At 42.9% G+C, this 22,971-nt stretch overlaps 1 protein-coding gene across 9 annotated transcripts in view; it reads left to right on the forward strand.

Annotated features, from left to right (window-relative positions):
* The window catches only part of KMT2C (lysine methyltransferase 2C), a 177,061-nt gene that overhangs the window by 85,921 nt on the left and 68,169 nt on the right, over positions 1–22,971 (forward strand). For 6 of the 9 annotated variants that reach the window (XM_078617795.1, XM_078617848.1, XM_078617983.1 and 3 more), the window contains 10 exons: positions 2,224–2,338; positions 3,219–3,403; positions 5,518–5,678; positions 7,332–8,749; positions 10,801–10,947; positions 14,673–14,777; positions 16,344–16,448; positions 18,605–18,786; positions 19,363–19,527; positions 21,895–22,004. In XM_078617795.1, the coding sequence (XP_078473921.1) occupies positions 2,224–2,338; positions 3,219–3,403; positions 5,518–5,678; positions 7,332–8,749; positions 10,801–10,947; positions 14,673–14,777; positions 16,344–16,448; positions 18,605–18,786; positions 19,363–19,527; positions 21,895–22,004 (2,693 nt within the window). Of the gene's footprint in view, positions 1–2,223; positions 2,339–3,218; positions 3,404–5,517; positions 5,679–7,331; positions 8,750–10,800; positions 10,948–14,672; positions 14,778–16,343; positions 16,449–18,604; positions 18,787–19,362; positions 19,528–21,845; positions 22,005–22,971 lie in introns of those variants that run through there. The other 3 variants (XM_078617904.1, XM_078618347.1, XM_078618279.1) reach the window with 2 other exon arrangements.

Here is a 22,971-nt window from a genome sequence, read left to right on the forward strand (position 1 = left end):
GGGGGGGGGGGGGGGGGTGGTTGATGCAGTTTGCCTCGGGGGAGGACCACTCGGGGATGAATAGTTCCGGAGTATAATCAGGCTTGGATTCAGGCTGGAATTCACCAGGTCATCCCCAGGGCCTGTCTGGGGAGGATCGAAATTCCCACTGGACCCATGTGGGAAGCGGAGCCTTATTAGCAGAAATGTTAAGACTCCTGGAAGTGGAGGTTATAAAAGGTCTCGAGGGTGCAGCGGCTTCTTAGCGTTAATCTTTATGGGGTTAGAGCCATCTTCTTAGGTTTTTTCGGTAAAGTCACGTAGGTCAAAATTAATGAAAATAAAATAAAATAAAAAACAAAAATCACGACGTTTCGGAGGCAACACAAGTCTCCGTCATCAGGTGGGACCGTCAAAGCCAGATTAGCTGCATCAAGGTTAGAGCCAACCTGCATCTCAGGAGAAAAAAACATGACAATGGCCAACTATGAAAACTGGGTTTAACGTAAGTACTGAAACCCTGCTTGTAAGGGTTTTTACTGTATTGCTTTTTACGTTAGAAAATTTACAATAAAACAAATATATAAAAAAAAAACTTAAGCCAATTAATCCTGTAATGCACAATGCAGTGCTACAGTAATTGTAAAGTACAGTTATGAATTTGAACTGCCTGGAACGTGATGTTTCTGTGCTGTGTGGAGATACAGATAACAACATTGTTTTGCATGATGTTAAATATTGGAGCTTCGGAAGTGCTGTTTCAGATTTTTTTAAACATTCCTTAATAAACACCGCTATCATATTCGGGACAATAAATCTGCCCACGTTATTTTTAGGAGACGCTGTAGTGGCAAGAAGGTTTGCTCGAATGGCACTGGGGACATACCTGTTCATGGTCCTAATTGATAGCAGTAAATATTATTGATGCCCTTTTCCTCCCACTTCCAACTCAACTTAATCGAGCTATCCCAGGAGGATACAAAATGCTTCACAATCTTTAACAATAACAAGCGGCAATGCATTAAAATCCAAGTAAGTTACCTGAAGATATGTTTTTTTAACTAAGGTAGAAGCTTTTATTATTTTTCACATGCTATGGGACAAGTAGAGAAGTAAAAGTTGGATACAACAATGATGAGTCTTTCTCTCCCGAGGCACTGATCTGAGGGTTCTGTAGCCAGAACAAAATTTACCCTAATTTTGGTGTAATTTTCAGTTCATGCATGTTAAAATTCAGTCCACCATTACCCAGTAATTGTCTTGTGTGACTCTTCATGCGGCTGAATCTGCTTTGGACCCATTTTTGCTCACTTGAAGAAATTGCTGCTTTCCTTTTCAATTGTACTGAAATCCTTCTTGAGCCATGCATTATTAAACCGAGTCGTACCTGGTTCTGGTTGTAAGGGAGTGTAGTTAGAGGCTTTTTTGGATGTTATTGGTTTAGGTTGGATTGACGTTGTGTTCCATAGCAGCCAAACCTTCTGGCTTCATCTCGTCTCTGTGCATGTCCCTGTCTTTAAACGCTGAATGCATTTGAATGCCTTAATTAATTTGAATAAAGATGACTAAACATACTAAACTAAAATACAGATGTCCAAATCTGATGTAATTGTTGGTATAAATGGAATTCATTTTACAAAGCATGTTAATTTTAAGGATGGCCTGCTTGAAAGAGCTTGTGTAAGCGTAAACATGGGTATGGGGTTGTACACACAAGCACACTTGAAACATTTGTGATTATGAATGTAAGACATTCTTAGGGTTAAGCATTTATAATAGTCAACCTGTCATTTTAGCTGTCAACCATGTCGTGATATGTGAATAGCTTTGGAATCGCTTTATTTTTGGGGTTATTAAAACTTGAGCATTTGTTGTAAAGTTAATGCTCAGTTAATGGAATGAATTGCCAAATTGTAGATTTATGACACCAAATAGTACATAAGCACTGCCTGTGGTTGGACTAAAGTGTAACACAGAGGGCTGTCCACCGATAATGTAGAGTTTGTGTTGGATGTGGTTGTATGGATTAGCTAGAGGGTGGCATGCTGTGGCTAAGAGCACACGCTTGTTAAACATTTCACTCGTTTAATGAGGTGAGATCTTATTAAGATGCAAAATGACAATGATAATTGCGACTTATCATCGTGCTTTGTTTTTTTGGTTTTATTTGAGAGACAGATATGTGTGGTTTTCAAAGGTAAAAACTGATCTGGATAACCTGTTTTGGTATGTGTGCTTTAATAGGGAATCTGGCGATGACAGCAAGATGCTTGTGTGCGATACCTGTGACAAGGGCTATCACACATTCTGTTTGCGACCGCCCATGAATATTATCCCTAAAAACAGCTGGAAGTGCAAGGTAAGTGAAGAGCCTGTAGCACCCCCACTATGTTTACTCCTATCATGCGGAGGCACACTCTGTTCTGCACCATCTTAATAGGACACTCAAAAAATCAACTTAGTATTGACAGTTGACTGTAAATAAGACCCAACATCCTATCTTAAAAGTAAAAGTTAAGCGGACATTTTGAGCTATTTTATGCAGCTGAAAGCTTAACTTGTAATCAAGATGCTTTTATTTTAAATCGTGGTTTCGGTCAACTTGGCTCATCCATAATGGGTCATATCTTTCTCAGGAAGGTCCTGCAATTGCCATGTTTGGCCATTTTTATTTTAGATGGTTTGTGTGTGTAAGTCTACAGCAGTACCTGTGTGAAACCACCACATAAGGAGAGAGGATAACACTCGCACTCCATACAGATAGGTCCAACATCCTTGTGATATTGCCTCCCAGTGGCACCTCTTTTTACTGCTGGTGGGCATTTAGCACAATGTTGTGATTCAACAACCCCAACCCTTGAGTCGCTGAATTACAGGTGAATGACACCATTCCTACCCAGTTTTAAATCATGTTAATTTAATGACCAATTATAATAATTATGGTTTACTCTGATTTTGTTTTCACTATTTTACGTGTGTCATTGTCACATACATGGTGAGTTGTGGTCTTCTGGTTTGCATATTGCACTACAATCCCAGTGATTTGGATTATGTTATTATGGTGCACAATGTCAATGGAATTTGGTATTTTAACCTGGCCTGGGTGCTCTCCCAATTAACTCCTCATACAATGGATAACTCCCTCTGTTGTGCCATGCTTATAATAATCAGCCCTTTTTAACAGTTGTCCCTACAATCTATAAGATTAAATGGGAAATGTTTGGTCTTGTCTTTGCCAGAACTGCCGTGTGTGTGAAGACTGTGGGGCCAGGAGCCCTGGGTTGAGCGTGCGTGCACAGTGGTACCAGAACTACTCGCTCTGTGAGACTTGCCACCGGCAGAGAGGCCACAGCCAGCTGTGCCTGCTCTGTGGGAAGACGGGTCAAGAGGATGCTGTCATGCTGCTCTGCCAGCTCTGTCAGAGGTGAGTGCATCTGAATCTAAAGTGCTCATGAGAAAGTATCCCCCTGCTTAAATGAGCATGGCATACTAATGTCCATTGACTGCTTCTGAGCTTGGCAGTGAATATTTCACATTCATAATTGGACAGAGAACATTTTGCGACAATTGTGATTTTATGAACCTCGAGGGATGATTGCATTGTGGACATAATCACGAGCAGGAGGTTGCAATGCGTAGAGCACATGCAAAAGGTTAGAGGAGATATGTTTTTCAATGCAGGCATTGAATTGGCACCAAGAAGTCTGAAACCGAGAGAAAGCTCAATCGCCAGATGTTGGGGTGGGGGGGAACGACTGACTAGAACACTGGCTGTACATGTTGTGATAGTGGAAGTTATATTCATTGCATGTAAGAATGTCGAGATGTGCTTATCATCAACACCATTAAATGTAAGACATCCATAATCATTGTAATACATTCTGCACAATTGATGTGCAATTGTTTGCTTGTAATTTTACAGCTATGCACTTAAGTGTTGTATGGAATTTGGTGACACCTGTTAGTGCTCTCCAGTGCCTTCCACGTCTGCGTCATGGTGATAGTAGGTGACTTGGATTCAATTCAGCAGTCGTGAGCTTTTAAGTTGTATTAACTTGGAAATATTTAGTTGATTGCTATTAGTAAATGCAGTTTAATTGCAGTTTATAAAAAAAACTAGCGGGAAGTACCCGGCTTTGCCCGGTTCAAAATTTTTTTTCAAACCTACTCTTAAAAATCTTACAGCTGTGCATACCAACTGTGGTGGTACCTGCTATCAATACAGTAGTACGACTATAGCACAAAGTACTCACCTGACAGAGTGGCGTGGTGAGGCCTCGTCCCATGCAGAGCCTCCGGCCTCGCCTAGATTGTCCAGCCGGCCAAGGTGGCACCTTGGCAGGCTGGGGCTGGGCTGCTACCCCTGACCACCCCACCCCGCAACGATCTCCCCGGCCGCTCTGCAGTAATATCTACAGCCTTTTGTGGTAGCATCTACCGACTGTATAGTAGTAACAGCACGCATTGGGGTGGGGGGGACATCACACAGTGAAGAATTTACCTGAGCGTTTAGTGTATTTTTATAGCATTTTTTACGCAAAAGAAAATGTCCCCCTCACTCCAACCGAAGGCGTGTGACTTGGCATGGGCTGTCCTCCCCACGAAAGGCACGCGAGTTGGTATGGTCGTGCACACGTAATAAATAAATAGAAAGCGTACAGAAATCGCACTAAACCGCTAATTAAACTAATTTAAAGTTGACGGATGTGAAAAAGGAATTGTGCTTGCTCACGGCGGGGCTTACGGCATGGTACCTGGCTATTTTTATTTTACGCAAACCCCACCGTTGGAGAGCCAAATCCTTCGCAAGCGCGCAAACACACAGAAACCCACATACAAACAATGACACAAACCCACAGACAAATTTTTACTTTTATATATATAGAAGATTAGTGTTTGTAGTATGCCGGACGTTCCCCATAACTGGAAAGGCTGTCCCAAAAATCCGTCTGAGAGGTTTTACTGTACTATAGGCCAGGTAGCTTACATGTCGAAAGTGGGTTGGCAGCACTGAGTTTTAATTTTAACACCCAAAAATGAATCAAGTTGTTGAGTTTTTTTATTTGATGGCCTCAGTCCAGTCACCAATAACTGCATAGCCCATCAATTATACAGTTTTCACTTAAAGTTTTTTTTATATTGATTAGTTTTCAAATATTACCATGAATGTATCACTTTTTGCATGGCATATAATTCCCAAGATTTTTTTTTTTCCTCTGAGGCACTTAATTGCCTGCCCTGAGCCATTGGTGGAATTCTACTTGTTTCATGATGGGGGCCTATTTTTCTATGGAACAATAGTCACTGTTTACCCACAAGGTGGTACTTCATAGAACCCAGTTAGGTGATCAGCTGAGTTGATCTTAGATTGACATCTGAACTCTCAACCTTCCAATTCGTGACCCGAGTACCCAAACTGCAGTGCCCAACTTGGCCCTATCTCCAGTAACTAATTAGTTTTCGTTACCGCTGACACTTTCACTTCCCGTCCGGCGATGACCTTCTGGCCAGTGATGAAAGGACATGACTGTGTGGCAGGTGGGTGCACAGGGGCTGCGACCCGACCATGGCTGGGGCGGACGTGGCAGTGGACAGCCAGCTGGAGGAGGAGTACGCATGTCCTGGCTGCTTGGGACCGGCCAGGGAACCGCACCACCCCATGGACATTCAACCCCCTCACAACGACTCCTCGAAGTCGGGTATTGCCAAATGTGTCGCACACCATTAGGAAAGGCAATGAATAGATGAACCCAACAGCCGTCTCTCGTAGTGCCCTCTTTGCAATGTGATGTCCTGTGAGGTTTAGATTTGTAAAGGGCCCGAATACAGTCAAGTCTTTAAACTTTGCTTCGTGCTCATTTCTTTCTTGTTGGTTTCAGTGCCTGCATGTGAAGTAAATTTTTTAAGCACATTCAGCCTAGTATTGTTTGCAGCTGATTTCCATATTTATTTTCAATCATTCAGTTGTACTGCCTCTCACCGTTGCTCTGTTGCCTTTCATTAATTCCTGGAAGGTGCACATGGTTACAACGACCATTTGACCCACTTGTTCTACCAATCTCCCTTCATCTCATGTGCATTGTGATTCGTTGTCACCCTGACATTCAAGTTACTTGGCCTCCTTCACAGCCGACATTGCTAAAGTCTACTCTGTGCGTTTACATGTTGTCATTGTTGTTCATGTAACATTTACTGTGATAAACGTTTAAGGTTTATTAAATAAATTGGAGCGTGGAAACAAAATCAACATGATATATCAACAGCTTATATTGTACAGAAGTTCCTGTCCTTTAGATATATGCACATGCATATTCTAATGCTAAACATGTGCTTCTGTTCCAATAATGTAGTAAACGTTTCTGTATTTGCATATTGCAAATATGAGTTGTATCGATGCATTTAAAGTGTTTGCTATCATCATCAGTCATATTATCCACTGCCTCTCCTGTCGCCGCAACTCCTCATGGTCCCACGATCCATCTTGCTCCAGTACACAAAGTCATCCCATTGCTCCATCTCTTGGGCGATTGTCCTTGCATGTGCAACGTTTCTCTTGGCTGTCACTCCATCACCATTCCCATCTATCGACCATTAACCAAACCTTCTAAACAATGTGCCCTGTCCCTGCCTTCTTACCTACATTAACAAGTGTCTGATTTGTGTTTTCTGTCTTCAATCTTTTTGTCTCTTGGGTGTAATTTCCAGAATGCATCTCACCATGCTGTTGGTGCACTTTTCAGCTTCTGTTCAATTTTCTTTGTCATTGGCTATGTTCATGTCATGTACCCATTGAAAATGTTCCCCTGAAGCCACATTGGTATTTTTTTTTCATACAACTCAATTTATAAAAAGAACTCCAACCTGCTCGTGCATGCCCCTTTGGTTCGTCATTTTGATTTGGATTCGCCTTCATTTTCTATCATCATCTTGATTATAATAATCACCTTCAATGATTGCTGTACTTTGCTGTCACTAATTTTATTAGGCTTCACTTTATTCATAAGTGGCTCTTGCATATTACATCAAATTACGCAGCAATGGATTAAGTCACATCTTGAAAATCAGAAAATGGTTTCACATTGCCTTGTATAATCAGATCATTCTGGGGAAAATAATTCCGAAGGCTGCGCAATAGATAACATTAAATATTGTTGCTTATCTGTTTATTATTATTAACTAATTTAAACCTCTGCTTGAAAACATAAGATTGTGTCGCCTTGTATTGTTAAGATACCTGTATAATAGGCATATGTGCTTATATCAAAGGAACATATACAACAATTGTAATCCTATTTTCTGTAAAGAAATGTGCATGAAATTATTTTATTTGTGTGCGCTGTATCTTTAAACAGGAGCCGTTGATCTGGACGTCTCGTCTAAAGCGGATCCCTCTGAAGTTACAGAGCAGAGTGCAGAAAAGGAACGGAAGGATGTCTCCACTCAGGGTTCTGCACAACCACAGGAAAGGGAGCAGGTCAACACCAGGACTACCCCAGAGAACGAGGCCAATCCGGAGTCAAATGCCGCCTCACACAATAACGATGGAACTGAGCATAACGAGTCTGTGTTGGAGAGGCTCCGATTAGATGAGGAGCCGTGTCCGGATCAGCAGCCGTGTCCGGATCAGCAGCCGTGTACGGATCAGCAGCCGTGTCCAGATCATCAGCCGTGTCCAGATCATCAGCCGTGTCCAGATCATCAGCCGTGTCCAGATGAGCAGCCGTGTCCAGATGAGCATCCAGCCAAGCCTGTGGAGCATGCCCTCCCAGAAGAAGCACTGTCGACTCCAGAAGACACACAAAAATTTAACCCCCCCTCAGACCCATCATTACCGAGCAGCGGAAGTAAACCTGAAGAAAAAGAACCTCCGCAAGCGGAGGTAGAGAAACACTTGCGGGAATCCTGCAAAGACGAGAAACCCCCTGCAGAGAATGAGCCTCGAGCAGAGCACTCGGCAGTGAATGCCGAGTGTCCTGCGGAAGTTAAGACGGATGAAGAATCTCTGATGGAGAAAGCGAAAGATGTTTTGGAGGTGAACATAGCAGAAGAGCCTCAGCAGGACGACACTACAGATCAAGAAGTTCCCGCACAGAGTGCAGAGATGCCACAGCCCATGGAGGTGGATGTTGCGGCACGGGATTCTCAGCCGATTCCAACTGCTGAACCAGACGGGCATGCAGACCCATATTGTTTAAAGGATGGCATTAAGCTGGAAAAGGATTACTGCGATCAACCCGCCGCAGAAAGTTACACTGAAATGGACAAGCTGCTTCTGTCAAAAACAGAAGCTGTCCAAACAGCCAAACTTTCTGTCAATGCAGCCAGTCCTCCCAACATGGTCGATGTGAACATGGAGACCGAGGATCCAACGGCACCGGATGTTGGGGCCCTCAAAATTGATGGAGAGCAAAGGTCTGCATCAAATGTTGGCACTCCTCCTGCACATGAACTGAAGCCTAAATCCGAGCCAGAGAATGTGCAGGTGGATCCGGACGGGTTCTCAGATCTGGTGGATGGCAGCAGGTGCACCGGCTTGGACTCTCCTATGATGGCGGATTCCAGCTTTGCAACGGAAGGGCAGGACTTCCCCATGCTCTCTGATCCAAGCCTGACGCTGGAAGAAGATTCCTTGAGCCCCGAGTTCTTTCTCGACTCTTGCAGCTCGGATGTGCCTTACTACGCGACCGCGCTCACGCCGCCCACGCATGGCATGGGCAAACCCATGATGGGCAAGCGTAGATTCTCACCAGGAAGGCCGAGAGTCCGGCAGGTGTGTGTTGCGTGCGCTACACTATTTACATTTGCCCAAATTGCCAAATATGTCATGTTTAAAGTAGTCGGTCAAATAGAGACCAAGCTTATATGAGCAATCGGGCAGAGATAATTTTCTGTGCCGAGCTAGTTGTGCAAATTAAAGTTTTTCACAACAGGACAACCATCATTGATATTTCGCAAGTACGACTGTACTTTTTTATGGATCGTGGAGGTGATAAGCTGTGACATCCAGAAATGAAACAGTCCATTAAGTAAGCTAACCACAACACTGACTGGCCAAATGTTATGTGTAAGGCGATGTCTATGTTTGGTTGAGTAGAGAGTGCTGGAGCCCATACCTGTTTGACAGGGTTAGTGGATCATACAGATATTAGAATGTGTTGTGAGACTTTTAACTTTCTGGGGTTCAAAGTAGCAAGGAGATGGCAGTGCCACAAATGAATGAATTACTTGTGTGGATTGTTGAGTGTTATCCTTCCATGTATCTGCCAGATACTCAAATGGTGCCCCACATACACACATAAAAGTGTCCACCATCCTTAAGCAGAACGTGTTCAAACTTATTCAGGCTTTCTTGGATAAGGAAACTTCGTTTATAACTGTTATGCTTGTTATTTATTTAAACAAATTTCAGAATTTTTCCAATATTGTTTTCGTGACTGCGTGTTTTTCTTCACAATTCAGAAATATTTTACATTAGGTGCAAAAATATAGTTGTCTTTGTAAAATTAAGTGCCATGGAAATTATAATGTTCTGTTACATTGAACTTGGAGGGTAGCAAATGTTTTCAGAGCTCTTTTGCCTGTGTGCTTGCATATGTACGTTAAATCTTTTGTTTCAAGAGCATGACATTAATAAACCAATACATTTAGCTGGATGGTCCAGGGGGCTAATGTCCATGTTGGAGCACTGAGTCTGCACTGCTGAGATTAAGGGTTTTAATCTGGGAATTAAGCTACCTGAGAATGATCCAGGTCCAGTTGCAAGTTCTACCAAATTGCAGCAGATTGATGGTCTCACTCCAGACACAAAATATGATTATACAAAAGTAGTTAGCTTAAATTGCTAATTCCAGCTCTTAAGGAAAAAAGTTTCATCATAAGATTTAGCAGGAAACTCATGAAAGCTAAGGGTCGGTGCGATTGCCTTAAAAACAGACACTGCAGGGTGTGCGTTGAGTATGGGGGGACAAAGAGGACTGTTGGAGGGACTTGGAGAAATAATTTTGAGGCATCATCAATTTTGAGGCATCATAAAGGGTAAAGCACTGCTCACTCTGGAAGGACTTCATCTGATTAAAACATTACATGTTGCTTTTGCCAAGAAAAAAAAGCATTATCTCCAACATTGATGGACAGCTGGCCAATTGGAACGGTCATATAATGATGTATACAGTTAGTAATTGTTGAATAAAGTTCATGTTCATTTTGTTTAATCAGGAGAGAACTCCAGGGACCTGGGCAGTCTCATTTGCAAGAGAGACCGGCCAGGTGGCTCAGTAGTAGCCCCGAGCGGCTTGGCAAATTTTGGTTGGGTTGAACTCAATCGATTATTACTTTGGGGTCAATAAAATCAATCCTTAAATATTTATTTAAAGTGCTTTTCCTAAAACCAAGCCCCTTGTACATAAAATTGGCTTCTATAAAACAAATGAAATCATGCAGATCGGTTGTCATCCAAGCATTTTGCAAAATTAATTGAAACATTTTCTGTGAAAGCTCGGGCGAACAGGTAGATTTAAAGTTCTTCTTAGGTTTTTTCGGATTTAAAGTTATTGTTTTAAACTTCGGAAGGTCAGGTTATCCCCAATCTGAAGTTGAAGTACTACTACTTTGTGAGGAAGTCAATTGTGGTTGTCCTGGGGATATACTCACCCCCGCCATTCTAATGTGGAACTTCCACATTCTTGGCTCAGGGTTATAAACAGGAGATAACCACCAACTCGTGCTCATTTGAGTAAGGAATCTCTTTGACTTGAATCGTCTGCCTGTGCTATCCGTGTTCTGAAAGTAACATACGCGCTCCAATGGGTCCATGTCGTACAGGCTGCTGATGCATGTGTCCTCGCCATGCAGGGCCGTGGAGGTGGATTTCCGGGTAAGCGGCGGCCTCGTGGTGCCGGGAGTTCGGGGAGGGGCGGCCGGGGTCGCTCGCGCATCAAGACGAGCTGCAGCCCCATCATCGTGCCCGGAGTGAGTACGCCCCCTCTGCTTGCTGTGCCAATACCTTTACGTTACCATGCATGTTGAAATAAATACCCAAGGCTTGGGATATTGTGTAAGGAGTTGGCGTGTGGCGCATCTTGCTGGCTTGACCAACAGGCGGAATGTGTTCTTTGAGGAAGAAAAAAAACTTTTGATTAAGAAGCTGATGGGGATCTTGACTTAAAAGCTTTTGTGACTGCAGGAATTCATATTCTTTGGGTCTTTCGGTAAAGTTACGTAGATAGAAAAAATAATAACAATAAAATAATAAAAATGAAAATAAAGTGAGTAAATGAATAATAATTAAAAAAAATATCACGATGTTTCGATCGCAACACAAGCAATCGTCATCAGGAGAAAAAAGAGGGGGTAAGCTGCTGAGGCAATCTGTTTTAAAGGTTTGAAATGGGTGTATCCCAAGAGTCATAAACGAAGTCGGCGGGGCTAGTGATGTTAGCATGTTAATGGCAAATAGCAGCGCCGCTGTCACATCGAGGACACGAGCAACGGCGGCTGTGTGAGTGTGAGACATTTAACCTGTTCGAAAACAACTGCCAACATCTGCAGGTAGGATGGAAACATCACAGCCAGTTTTGACTTAAACTGGTTAATAACGTCATTCCAATGATTGCTCAGTTTGTACCAATCTTATCGGTTGAAATTGTGTCTGTTTCTATATATCTGGATGGCTTCATGAACGAATCTTTGCTGATAGCTAGTGGGTTTGTTTTCTCCTGATAACGATTGCTTGTGTTGCGATCGAAACGTGTTATTAAATTTTTTTTTATTCATTCACTTTATTTTAACATTTATTATTTTATTACTATTTTTCTATCTATGTGACTTTACAGAAATACCCAAAGAATAAGCTGGTGGGGGTGGTGACAATTTTAAAGAGGATACAAAGCCAACAGAGCTCGGAGACTCCAGTGTAGTAGATGATGTGAGTTTCGTCTTAGGTTACAGTCAGGAGTGGAGCTGTGCTTTACTTCAGTATTACTGATAGAAAAAGTTTTGGCCAAAGGGAAGAAAGAGTTGAGCTGAACCTTATCACCTCCTCAGTGGGCACATCGATTGTGGCCCACGAGCATCATGATATGATGCTCCAGACACCAACGTCCGTCGATCCTACCGGATCACCACAACCTCCTCTCCCAGAAAAAAATACATTGTTTTCCATAACCCAGGTAAACTCAGCTTACTGGCTTGGAAATGTTTAGGAATAGGTTATTCACAATTTTTGATTAAACTCTGCATGTTTTCGTTGTTACGGTCCAGGATACAGTCTATATTGCAGTCACTAGTGCACATTTGTGTTTTGGTGCAGACTGGCTACATTTGCTATGTTTGTTTGTAGGAACTTGTTGTAACAGTCATTTTGGAAATTTAGGTAAATGGAGCACCAATAGAGAGATCCAGGTTGATTTCATGCCTTCTAAAGTCTATGGGCTCTGAGATAGCTCCATAGATCTTCATCTGATCCTGGGAGTTATTTGTTGACCTTTGTTTGAATTTTTGGTTGTGTGGCCTGTGAAGTTTCTCACTCTAAAACGGTCTTCCTGGTTGCTATAATATCATCCAGGAGGGTCACGTTTTCCCAAGAGCAGAGCAATACTGTGAACTTTACTGGGGTTTCAACCATAAAGTGTTATCTCCCTTTGTGAACCAGAAATGTGTTCCCTGCCTGCTGTCCTAATCATTTCAATTTAGATAGTTGAAAATCATACAAGTAACAGAATCAGAACAGCTATTTGTCTTGTTTGGCACACATTAGAAGCAGGAGGCTGCTTCTGAATAAATAATTTGGGCTTGATGTTTCTCTGAATCCGATATTAGCCTTTGAATAGGCATCAAAGTAAAGTGGTACCTCGGTATACGTCGTTAATTCGTTCCAGAAGGTAGGACTTATACCGAAAATGACGTATACCAAACAAATTCTTCCCATAAGAAATAAAGGGAAAGGAAATAATCCGTTCCAGAGTATAAGAAATGACCCACTCCGGGCGATATCGTATTTTCTTGTCTTTATTCGTTTTCCTTTACACAGCTCTCTCACACACCACTGGGTTCCTTTTTCCCGTTACTCCCATTACTCGAGCGTGGCGTTCGCTCGCTTTCCTCGCTCCCTCACATCGCTGGCTAATGGCATTCGGGAGACAGCTTCCGGCCTGCCACGTGGCTGCTGGCGTGCCGGAGGCACAGACATGGTCTCACTTCGAAGTTCTTCGCACTGACCACGAACTGTCTCTCTCCACCCCTTATATCACCTGGCTCACGTGATGCTACGCAGCCAATCATAAGCCTCTCCCCCTGGAATCTTCTAGATGTTGCTATACAGCCCCAGGGCTACGCCCTTGGCTCGACGTCCCATTGGCTGCGAGCTAAGGCTGGCAGAGCCTATCACCATCGCCCAGTTACCCCCGGGTGCATCTTCATATTACAGGCGTATGGATTTTGAGCATTAGTTTTTATTGTGCACTACCCACCTTCCGGGGAGCTTTTGTTGTTATTGGTTGAAGATGGTGAGGAAAGTGCTAACAGCTTACCATGGAAAAACTAGGTTCCTACCTAAACTTGGGTTTTGTAGGCAATCATCGGTACATTCTTCCTCCACCCTTCTCTGATAAAATAAACCTTTATGAAGGAAGTTGTGGTTTTGGTCAGTCTGAGCCATCATCGAGGGGTGACCGAGTTGTCACTTGTGCTCAAGCAGTAAAGTTGCTTAGTTTTATCTTTATTTAATGATGCCTGTTTGCTTGGCTTTGTTAATAATGATACTGACGTCATCAGTTGCAGAGTCACATGGGTGGATATCATGCTGCCATTCGCTCATCCGGGCTTACCTCAAGCACACGAATGCCAGAAAAATATTTTTTATACATTTCTGGTGGCGTGTGTGGCTCTGGATGGTGTTCAGGATGGTGAGCAATGTTGACAGCTATTATGAAAAATAGGTTCGATGAAGAACAAATCTCATCTCTTTCACAGTGCTATTCTGCTAGATAGGCCTTTGGGATCATTCAACATGATCAGCATTTGACATGTGTATACAGTGCATGCTATGGGAGGTGATGAGTGGGGAACCACATTTACCTTTTTCTGAAAGCACTACAGGGTTGATCAAACCTCTCCTAGCATCAACAATTTATTCAGGGGTGAAGGAGATGGGAAAACAGTTATTTGCGTACATTTAAAAATGCTGATCATGTTTAACAACCCCTTACAGTAGAGGCTCATTAATGTGACCACAAAGATATTGGATGCAGGTGTTGCTGCTGACCAGTAATTTAATGAATATTTAATGACACCATTATCTGTTGCTGAGCAACTGGTATAACATTATCAGAAAATATATTTTTTAAAGCTGTCGAGCATTTATGTTTTGCCTGCCTTGTGTATATCTATCAATCTAACTATCAAGCCACTGACTCCATTCTGACATTACTTTTTACATGGAATAGTGTGTTTGTGTAGCAGTTTTTCCCGTGGTTTAATCTGTTATTTGCTAACTCTGCAGTCAATCGGTCATGTAGATCAGAGTCAAAGTGTCTCCCATTTCAACTAAGCGATGAGGTGGCGCTCATCTGTTTTCAGCCGAGCTCGTGGTGAAACTTTCACATGGCTGTCAAGAAATGCATTCTCGGCTTCAGTACAGCCTCTCTTCAACGATTAGGACATTAACTTCCTCTCTTACATTGCTTTGTACCCGACAGCTGCCAGTGGCAGAAGAATCGCCAACCAAAGAGGACGAGGAGGAGAACACGATGCATAATACCCTGGTGCTCTTCTCGAAGGAAGACAAGTACACCCTCTTGCAGGTGGACTGTACTGCACATTCTCAAAAGTTTAACTTTGATTATTGGCCCAAACGGTACAAGTTGCTCACAAGTCATCCTCGAAGCGTAAATGAAGTAACAACCCAACATTTCGTTTAATTTTATTTAATTACCAAAGCAATGGTGCAGTTTAAATCTGTCAACTAAAATAACCGATTGATTTGCCTTTTGGAATCAAAATGGGCTTGGCTGTCACTGACCTGTGCTTTGGCTTTGTATGACAGGAGGGCTTCAACCATGCACCTTGCACACAAGATAGATGCTTTGAAGAGTGCAACTATGATGTTTGCCCTCTGAATGACTTAATGTTGTCTTTTTTCATATTAACGAAATTTCACATTCACATGCAACAGTCCAGGACATGCAGCCTAGTTGTGCATGTTCAAATTAAGCTCTTTTGGTATTGGTTTGTTTTATTTTTATGTTGACAATTGTTCAAAACTATATATTCAGTACAACCACTTGCAGATGGAATTCTGGGTAAACCAGAAAGGCTACCAAAATAAATAACTAAACATTTACAAAGACACCAGAACAACTGACCAGACCACTGTAAGAGCACACATTGTATGTGCTTATTATGACTAGACCTTGTAAGATGCTGCCCTCCGACTATTGTAGTCCATTACATGCCTTTCTGGACCCATGCACTCAAACACCACGTTTATAGAGTATACATGCTTTGCCAGCGCTCTCATGTTCGTTTATATACTTATTTCAAATTTGCGTTCCACAAAAACAAACCCTTCAAGCGCATGAGAATCGGTCTGTTCCTTGGGTTTGTTAATGATCCTTCTACCTCTGCTTCATGGTGATAGTAAGTGACTCGGACTAAAATTGTACAGTGCATTTCATGTTATTTTCACAGAAAATATAAAATTGTAATTCGTCTCAAACACTGGCCATTATTCCTTCTCGCGACATGTCCTGCCCATCTACACTTATTCTTATTATCAGTCCGTTAGATCTATAACTTAATTGATATTAATGTAATTTAACGGGCTAGTTAAATTACACTCCTGACCAAAAATATACACATTGAACCCTGAGTGGGGTTTACAGGCAATGATGTCTCTAAAGTAATTTAGACTAATTCAATGTAGCTGGTTTGTGAAATTAGTCTACAGACTTAATATATACACATTGAACTCTGTCCTCTGGGGACTGTCACACAACCTCTTGAAGGTTACCTCTAAGACAGTGACAGTGGATTTGATTTAAAGGTAAAATAATACAAATTCAATATATTTAAGTTGTATTATTCATGTATGTGAAATCGCTATTAATATACATTTTATGTTTTTAAAATATGTTTAAGTTGTATTAATAGGGATTTCACGTATATGTGAAATTGTCTTATTATAATTGTAATGTACCATTCAAATGTGTTAATGTTCTGCATTTGTTAAATGTTTTAAAATATTCTGTACAGTTGTGTTGTTGTAGGAATTGTTTTAATAAGTGAATAAACATGATCGCAGTGCATATAATCTTGCCCTCTGCCAATGTTGATTGATCTGCACTTGCTGTGTGTGTGTGTGCGCGCAGGACATGTGTGTTGTATGTGGAAGCTTTGGATTGGGAGCTGAGGGTCGCCTACTTGCCTGCTCACAGTGCGGACAGTGTTACCATCCTTACTGTGTCAGTGTTAAAGTAAGTTCATACTTGCATGGTCATCAAAGGCTATGATGTGTTAAAACAAGAGGGATTCGTGTATTTAAAAGTCAGTGATTTACTGATCAAATGAGTATTGAGGCAGTGCTCATTTCCTGTTTACAGCCCTGAGGAAGTGGTGGACATTCCAGGATTTTATGGCAGGACTTAACAAAGTGGTACTCCTTTTTAAATCCTTTATATTAAGTTCGCGTGCTTGCTTGCTTGCGTGCTTGCTTGCTTAGGACCGTGCAAATCTTTCGGTCGTTTTTTAACCCACTTCCCGTGATCCAATCGAGCTGACATTTTCCACACAGACTCGTTGTGCCAGACAATTATTGTTCGTGAAAAAAAATTCCCAAAATTTGACACTTTTTAGGCAAATTTTTTTTATTTTACATATATTCAAATAGAACGCATTCATGGCTTTGGCTGAACGTCAGAGTGTAAGAGCCCAGAGCGTAACCCCTCCACAGGCCGTGGCGGAGTAGCGCAGTTGGTAGTGCCCTCGCTTCCCATGCCAAAGGTCGCGGGATCGATCCCCGCGTCCTCCACAGGCGAATATATTTTTAAATCCTTTATATTAAGTTCGCTGCTACGCATATAAAGGATTTATAGTGAAAAACTTTGTTTTTACGGGTTATACTTATTAATATCCCGGAGATATGATGGGCTGAGTTTAAATTGCTAAGAGAATTTCACACGGTGGACAGTCTACATAGTGGTGGGGAACCTGTGGCCCGTGGAGCCCCTCGTGGTAGCCTGGTCTAAGTATCTCTCGGGTGATGCGTGGAGGTCATGACTAGTTTACAAGCACGGTATCAAGTTTGCGGCCCAATGAGGTGAAGGAGGGCCACTCACATGGCCTTTTAACTAATCTAGATTGCCCATGACTGCTCTACGTTATGTCAAGTGTTTTTTCTGACATTACATGTCACCATCCACATTCATAGTCATTCAGTTTTTCCATCTGATACTCACATCTGCTTCACATGAGATTCAAGTGGTTGTTATGTCTATTAATTAACGTCAAAGTATTATTTTCTTAATTATATGCATTTTCCCTCCCGTCCATACTAGCTACATGTTCAACAGCAGATAATGTTTCAAAATACTCTTTCGGATAAATCGTGGTAGTTACATTTCTCACTGGCACTCGCTTTTGCTTTGCAGGGGATTCAAGTCAGTATTTTTATGTATTTTTTTGACCACATTTTCTGTTCTGCAACTTGACATCATTGTATCAATAAGTCCGACAACCAAACCTATTGTGCGCCAAACCTGAGTGAAGCTAGCAAGTGTTAGGCACATGGTTGTCTGGTCTTCTTTTAGCTCCAAAGGGTCTCTGGATATGCTGCACTGTCACAGTGGGGCAATCGATAATGAGCACTCGCATCAGATTCAGTACTGCAACAAGATCTCTGGTTTTCTAGGTCTGTTCATTGCTAATATTGCCGTTTGTCACATTTCAAAGAACTGCCAATCTGTTTGGCATGTAAGGACCTAAAAAGTGTCCATACAATCGGCAGGAGATGTTTACAGCAATTGAATGTATATGATTGTGCGGTTATGTCACGTGCAGAAAATAACACAGGCATGCTTTAACTACAAGTATGGATTGTCAATTTATGGAACTAATGTTCCATGCCTATAAAGTTGTGCAATACTCTTATAAAACTTAAGGACTGTCTTACGTAATGGCACTTCTGCCACCACTGTTATCATTACCACTATGTACGTATAATAAACAACGTTTGAGTAAATGGAATTTCTGAAAGTGGGACACTGCGCTGACCATCATTTGGTGCCAGAAATGTTTACTTGCATAGTCCAGTCAAGGTGTGTACATACTTAGCCTTCGATAAAAAATCCACATTCTTGTGGTAGAGTCTTTCCAGCTAACGTATTGTTATCACAAGTCAAAGCGAAAGTTTCACTCGTTGCTGGGTGGAAATTTCACTTTCCCATTGAACCATCTTCCTGTTCTAATTTGGGCCCTCTGCTGCAGCGCCAACTGGCCAGATGTGACTTTTATGTTATCCTTTTAAAAATTAATTGTTAATCAACATTGCGGCTGGAGTGTTTTATTTTTTTATTCTCAGCTGTGTGTAGTGTGCGTATATTAATAATTCTAACCCACGTGTATCTCTGCACAGATAACAAAGGTGGTGCTGAGCAAGGGCTGGCGCTGTCTGGAGTGCACTGTGTGTGAGCTCTGTGGCAAAGCCTCTGACCCCGGCCGCCTGCTGCTCTGTGATGACTGCGACATCAGCTATCACACGTATTGCTTGGAGCCGCCGCTGCACACCGTGCCCAAAGGTGGCTGGAAATGCAAGTGGTAAGTGCACGCCTCTGTATAATGTGCACCATGGCAACATTGGTAATAATTAAATGTAACTAAGTTGATAAACCATCAGAAGTTAAGTGAAAGTGTCATCCAATCAAAATAATAATTGGGCATTCCTCGTTTCAGTTGGTGGTCCTGGGATAGTGTTGAAATTCCTCATTCCTATGGAATTGGAGTGTCTATGTAGAATTGCCTGTCGACTTCCCGCAAAGTGATACACACTTCATCGACCCTCGTGTGATGATGGGCTGAGTCAATTTACAATTCATTGTTGAATTTACAACAGTACGATTGTCAGTTTAACGCTCGAACCGAATCTGCACTCCAGCTGTAAAATACCGCGAATGAAAAGTAAATTATGGTTATCCTTTTATGATACTGGCCCATGCCATGTTAATATAGAATACCCACAGCTGGCATGGTTTCACAAAGCAGAAATGAGCACCGCCCCTCTCTCATTTAAGCAATCGGTGACCAGTATCTGGTGTCTAAGGAAGCGGGACGCACTGTTTCTGCCTCCATCGACTTACACTTGCTGCCGTATATCATGACCCTTTTCTAACACAGGTGTGTGAATTGTGTAAACTGTGGAGCCACATCGCCGGGCTTCAAGTGCGATTGGCAGAGCAACTACACTCAGTGCGGGCCATGTGCCAGCCTGCTTACGTGCCCCATCTGCAGCGAGGCGTACCAGGACAATGAGCTCGTTATCCAGTGTCGCCAGTGCGAGAGGTAAGGTTGGGGTCCAGGCCTTGGAGGGGGGGGGGGCACTTGGAAGGCAGTCTGGAAAAAATTGCCTTCATGCTCGTGATATCATATGACTTCCAGTTTAGTGGAGTGTTATCTCACCGATAAAAGTCATGTTTTGTCTGTGTGTGTGTGGACGCCTATCCTTGTAAGCTGTTAACTGACAAACTGTTGGGTTTACGTTTCAACGAAGTGTAGTGACTCAGTCGGAGACACGGTTCTTAAGGCACCTTTATTCTAAACGTCAGGGAACTACAAGCGCCCCACGTGCTTACACGTTATTCACACATCCGTCTCTTTCGACGGCCCTATCTGGCTAGAACAGTTGGCAGGCTGTCTGGCCAGCGGCGTCTAAGATGGTCGAGACGGCGGCGATGAAAGTGACGAACAGCGAGGGGATCGACTTCCAGCAACAGCCCCCCGAGCCCCTGTCCCGGGCCCCCTCTCTTATCCTCCTGGCGTGGCCTCACCCCGCCCTTGCCACGTCGCCTTTTCTAGAACCTACTAGCAGGTTCTCGGGCTTCCAGATCGACCGCTTCCTGGGCTTCTCCTTCGATCTCCTTCTGCTGACGTGTGTACTGCCCCCTGCTGTCAGTACCACTTGCCCGTCAGCAACCCGCGTTATTACACTACAAAAGTACACAGATACAACAAACTAAGCCCCCCCCTCCACGAAAACTCCCTATTTGTTTTTTCCCTTGGCCCAATGTAAACTAAGAAAATCACAATTTGTAACAATGTACTCTGATCGTAATGATAACTATGAGCGCCAAAGCAGCATCTGCGCATGCGCGGAAACGCCAACTAGCGGTTTCCCCGAGCAACGCCAATAAGCTTGCTGAGTGGGGAGGCGATGGAGGCTAAAAAGAAAAAAAATCACAACCACAACCACACGCTGAAGTAAATCCTGAAAAGTGTGACGTCCTCTTCTCCCCCCACCCCAATGCGTGCCGTTATTACTATAGAGTCGGTAGATACGTGATATAATCAGTAGATACTAGTATAGATTCCTTAGATACTACTATAGTCAGTAGATGCTACTGTAGAGTCGGTAGATGCTACTTATTCTATTGTATGTAGGGTGCGTAGGTATATATGCCCGCAAAATATTGGGTGTGGGGTCGTAGAAAATTGGGGCAGGGGGGGTCGACAACATTTGGAAACCTTTTAGATTAACTTTTTACCCCCACTTTCCTTAACTTTTTGATTCAGGACTTCTGAAAGGCTCTTATAATTTTGTTTACGGACAAACGAAACGCCGGGCTTTCATAATAGCTTAGTATTTGTTACTATATATTATGTTTTTTAAGAGAAGACAGTTTTGAAATATGTTTCCCCCGGGCAAAGCTGGGTAATATAATGTGCTCTAATGCTTTTTTACAATACACACTATGCACTAAGCAAGACGCACCCCCCAACCCCCACCTCTTTCTGGGATGGGAACAAGCAAACATGAGCAGAATTTCTTGGGTTTATCCACACATTGTTTTTTTGTCTCGTCAGCCTATAGACTCTTCAGACCCATAATATTTCCTCGTTCAAGAGTTATATGTTGGGAGGTTCGTATGAAAGATGAATACTTTGTAAATGAAGTCCGAATTTGCTTATTCCTTTCCAAATAATTGATGTTAATGCAACAAGCAGATGACATTGAAGGCGTCTCTTTCCTCAAATGCAGGTCTATGTTACAGCTATTGTAATATATGTAAAGCTCAGCTGAACAATTGAGTTTCATTGATCTCCTTTCGTCATCCTCTGACACATTCTTAACAGAGGAGAGGAAGCAAAAGGAAGTCTAAAAGTGAGCTACTGGGAACCGGGGATGAAAACATGTTCCCTTGTAAGCCAGGCCAATTTACTTAGTTCATTGTGCCTTCACGAGTTGATTGATTGCATTACCATTCAGACTAGTAATGAGGAGAGGCCCATAAAATGTTATCACCACAACTTCACGGCAACACATTATCTTTTCAGTATTTCTCAACTGCAGGATACAAATATTACTTAGCTTTATTTTATTAATATTCTATTATTCCTCGTAGTTTCTAAGAATCCCAGGCATTTGTATAGATGTTAATTAAAAAAAAAATCTATGTTCTGTTGTCACTTATTTTATATTGGCTTATTCAGGTTGGATGGTGCTGTGGCATAGTTCTCTATTCGCAATCAAAATGTTTCCACTTAAAATCCTGCTTGGAAGTCAACTGAAACAAAAAAACGCTTTCTTCAAAGTGTGTTGCTCTCACAGATGTAACATCACCACTGGTTGAGGAGTTCTCCTTGTGTGCTGTGCCCACTTGAAGCTGGTGGCCTAGGTTGGGACTGGCTGAGCTGGCTGTGTGCTGTGTGCAGGTGGGTACATGCCAGCTGTGAGAACCTGCTCTTGGAAGATGCGGTGGAGGAGGCTGCAGACCAAGGCTTCGACTGCTCCACGTGCCGGCCGTTTGTTACCGTGCCTCAAGGTGGGCACCTGTCTTGTGTTTGCTCCCACAGTATTCTGTTGCTGTTGTCAGTGGTGGTTCTGGATAATGTGTTGCAGTTATTCAACATTTTTATTTGGTATAACTATTTTAGAAGTTTGTTGGAAAAACAGATTCACATGTTTAGTGGTATAGTGCTGGCTTCCAGCAGAAAAGGGTAACTGCGGTGTATGGCAGTACTCACATCAGCAGGCCACGATATATACGAGAGGGGGACATCTAGGGTAAAGGTCACAGAAGGGGCCCATCTGGAAACCCCGGGAACCCACTTGTAGGTTCAAGAAAGGGGGCGTGGCCGATGCGGAGCAAGGCCACGCTGGGAGTATAAGAGGGGCCCTTGAGCTGGACGTTGTGGCTGTTGCTGGAAGTGGGATACCCGTCGTGCTGTTCAAGATCGTCGTCGTTACCATCTCCTTGTCGTCACCATCTCCTCGTCGTAGTCTGTATCTTCACCATCCTGGGGTGCCGTAGTCAGCCTGCCAACTGTTCTAACTAAGTACTGCCACCGACAATAGACGGTCTTAATTATAATAGTGTGCACCCACGTAGGGGTGCGTATTATCCTGATGGTGCTCATTAAATTAAAGAAGTGCCTCAAAGTATTACTGATTCCGAGTTGAGTCACTACACATTTGTAGTGGCATAGCGCTGGCTGCTGGCAGAAAAGGGGATCTGTGGCGTGCGGCAGGCCTGACGTCAGTAGGCCAGGATATACACGAGAGGGGGATCTCGGGGAAAGGTCACAGAAGGGGTCCACCAGGAACCCGCTAGTTGGTTCCGGAAAGGGGGTGTGGCTGGGGCGGAGCGAGGCCACGCTGACAGTATAAAAGGGGCCCCTGTGGGGGACCTCGGGGCGGTTGTTGGAGAGGGATCCCCATCATGCTACTGAAGTCCATCATTCTTCTCATCGTCTTCACCATTCTTCTCGTCGTCGTGTCTGTCTCTACCA

Source organism: Lampetra planeri, chromosome 1 (genome assembly GCF_965212315.1).
Source record: "Lampetra planeri chromosome 1, kcLamPlan1.2.h2, whole genome shotgun sequence".
Classification (NCBI taxonomy): Eukaryota; Metazoa; Chordata; class Hyperoartia; order Petromyzontiformes; family Petromyzontidae; genus Lampetra; species Lampetra planeri.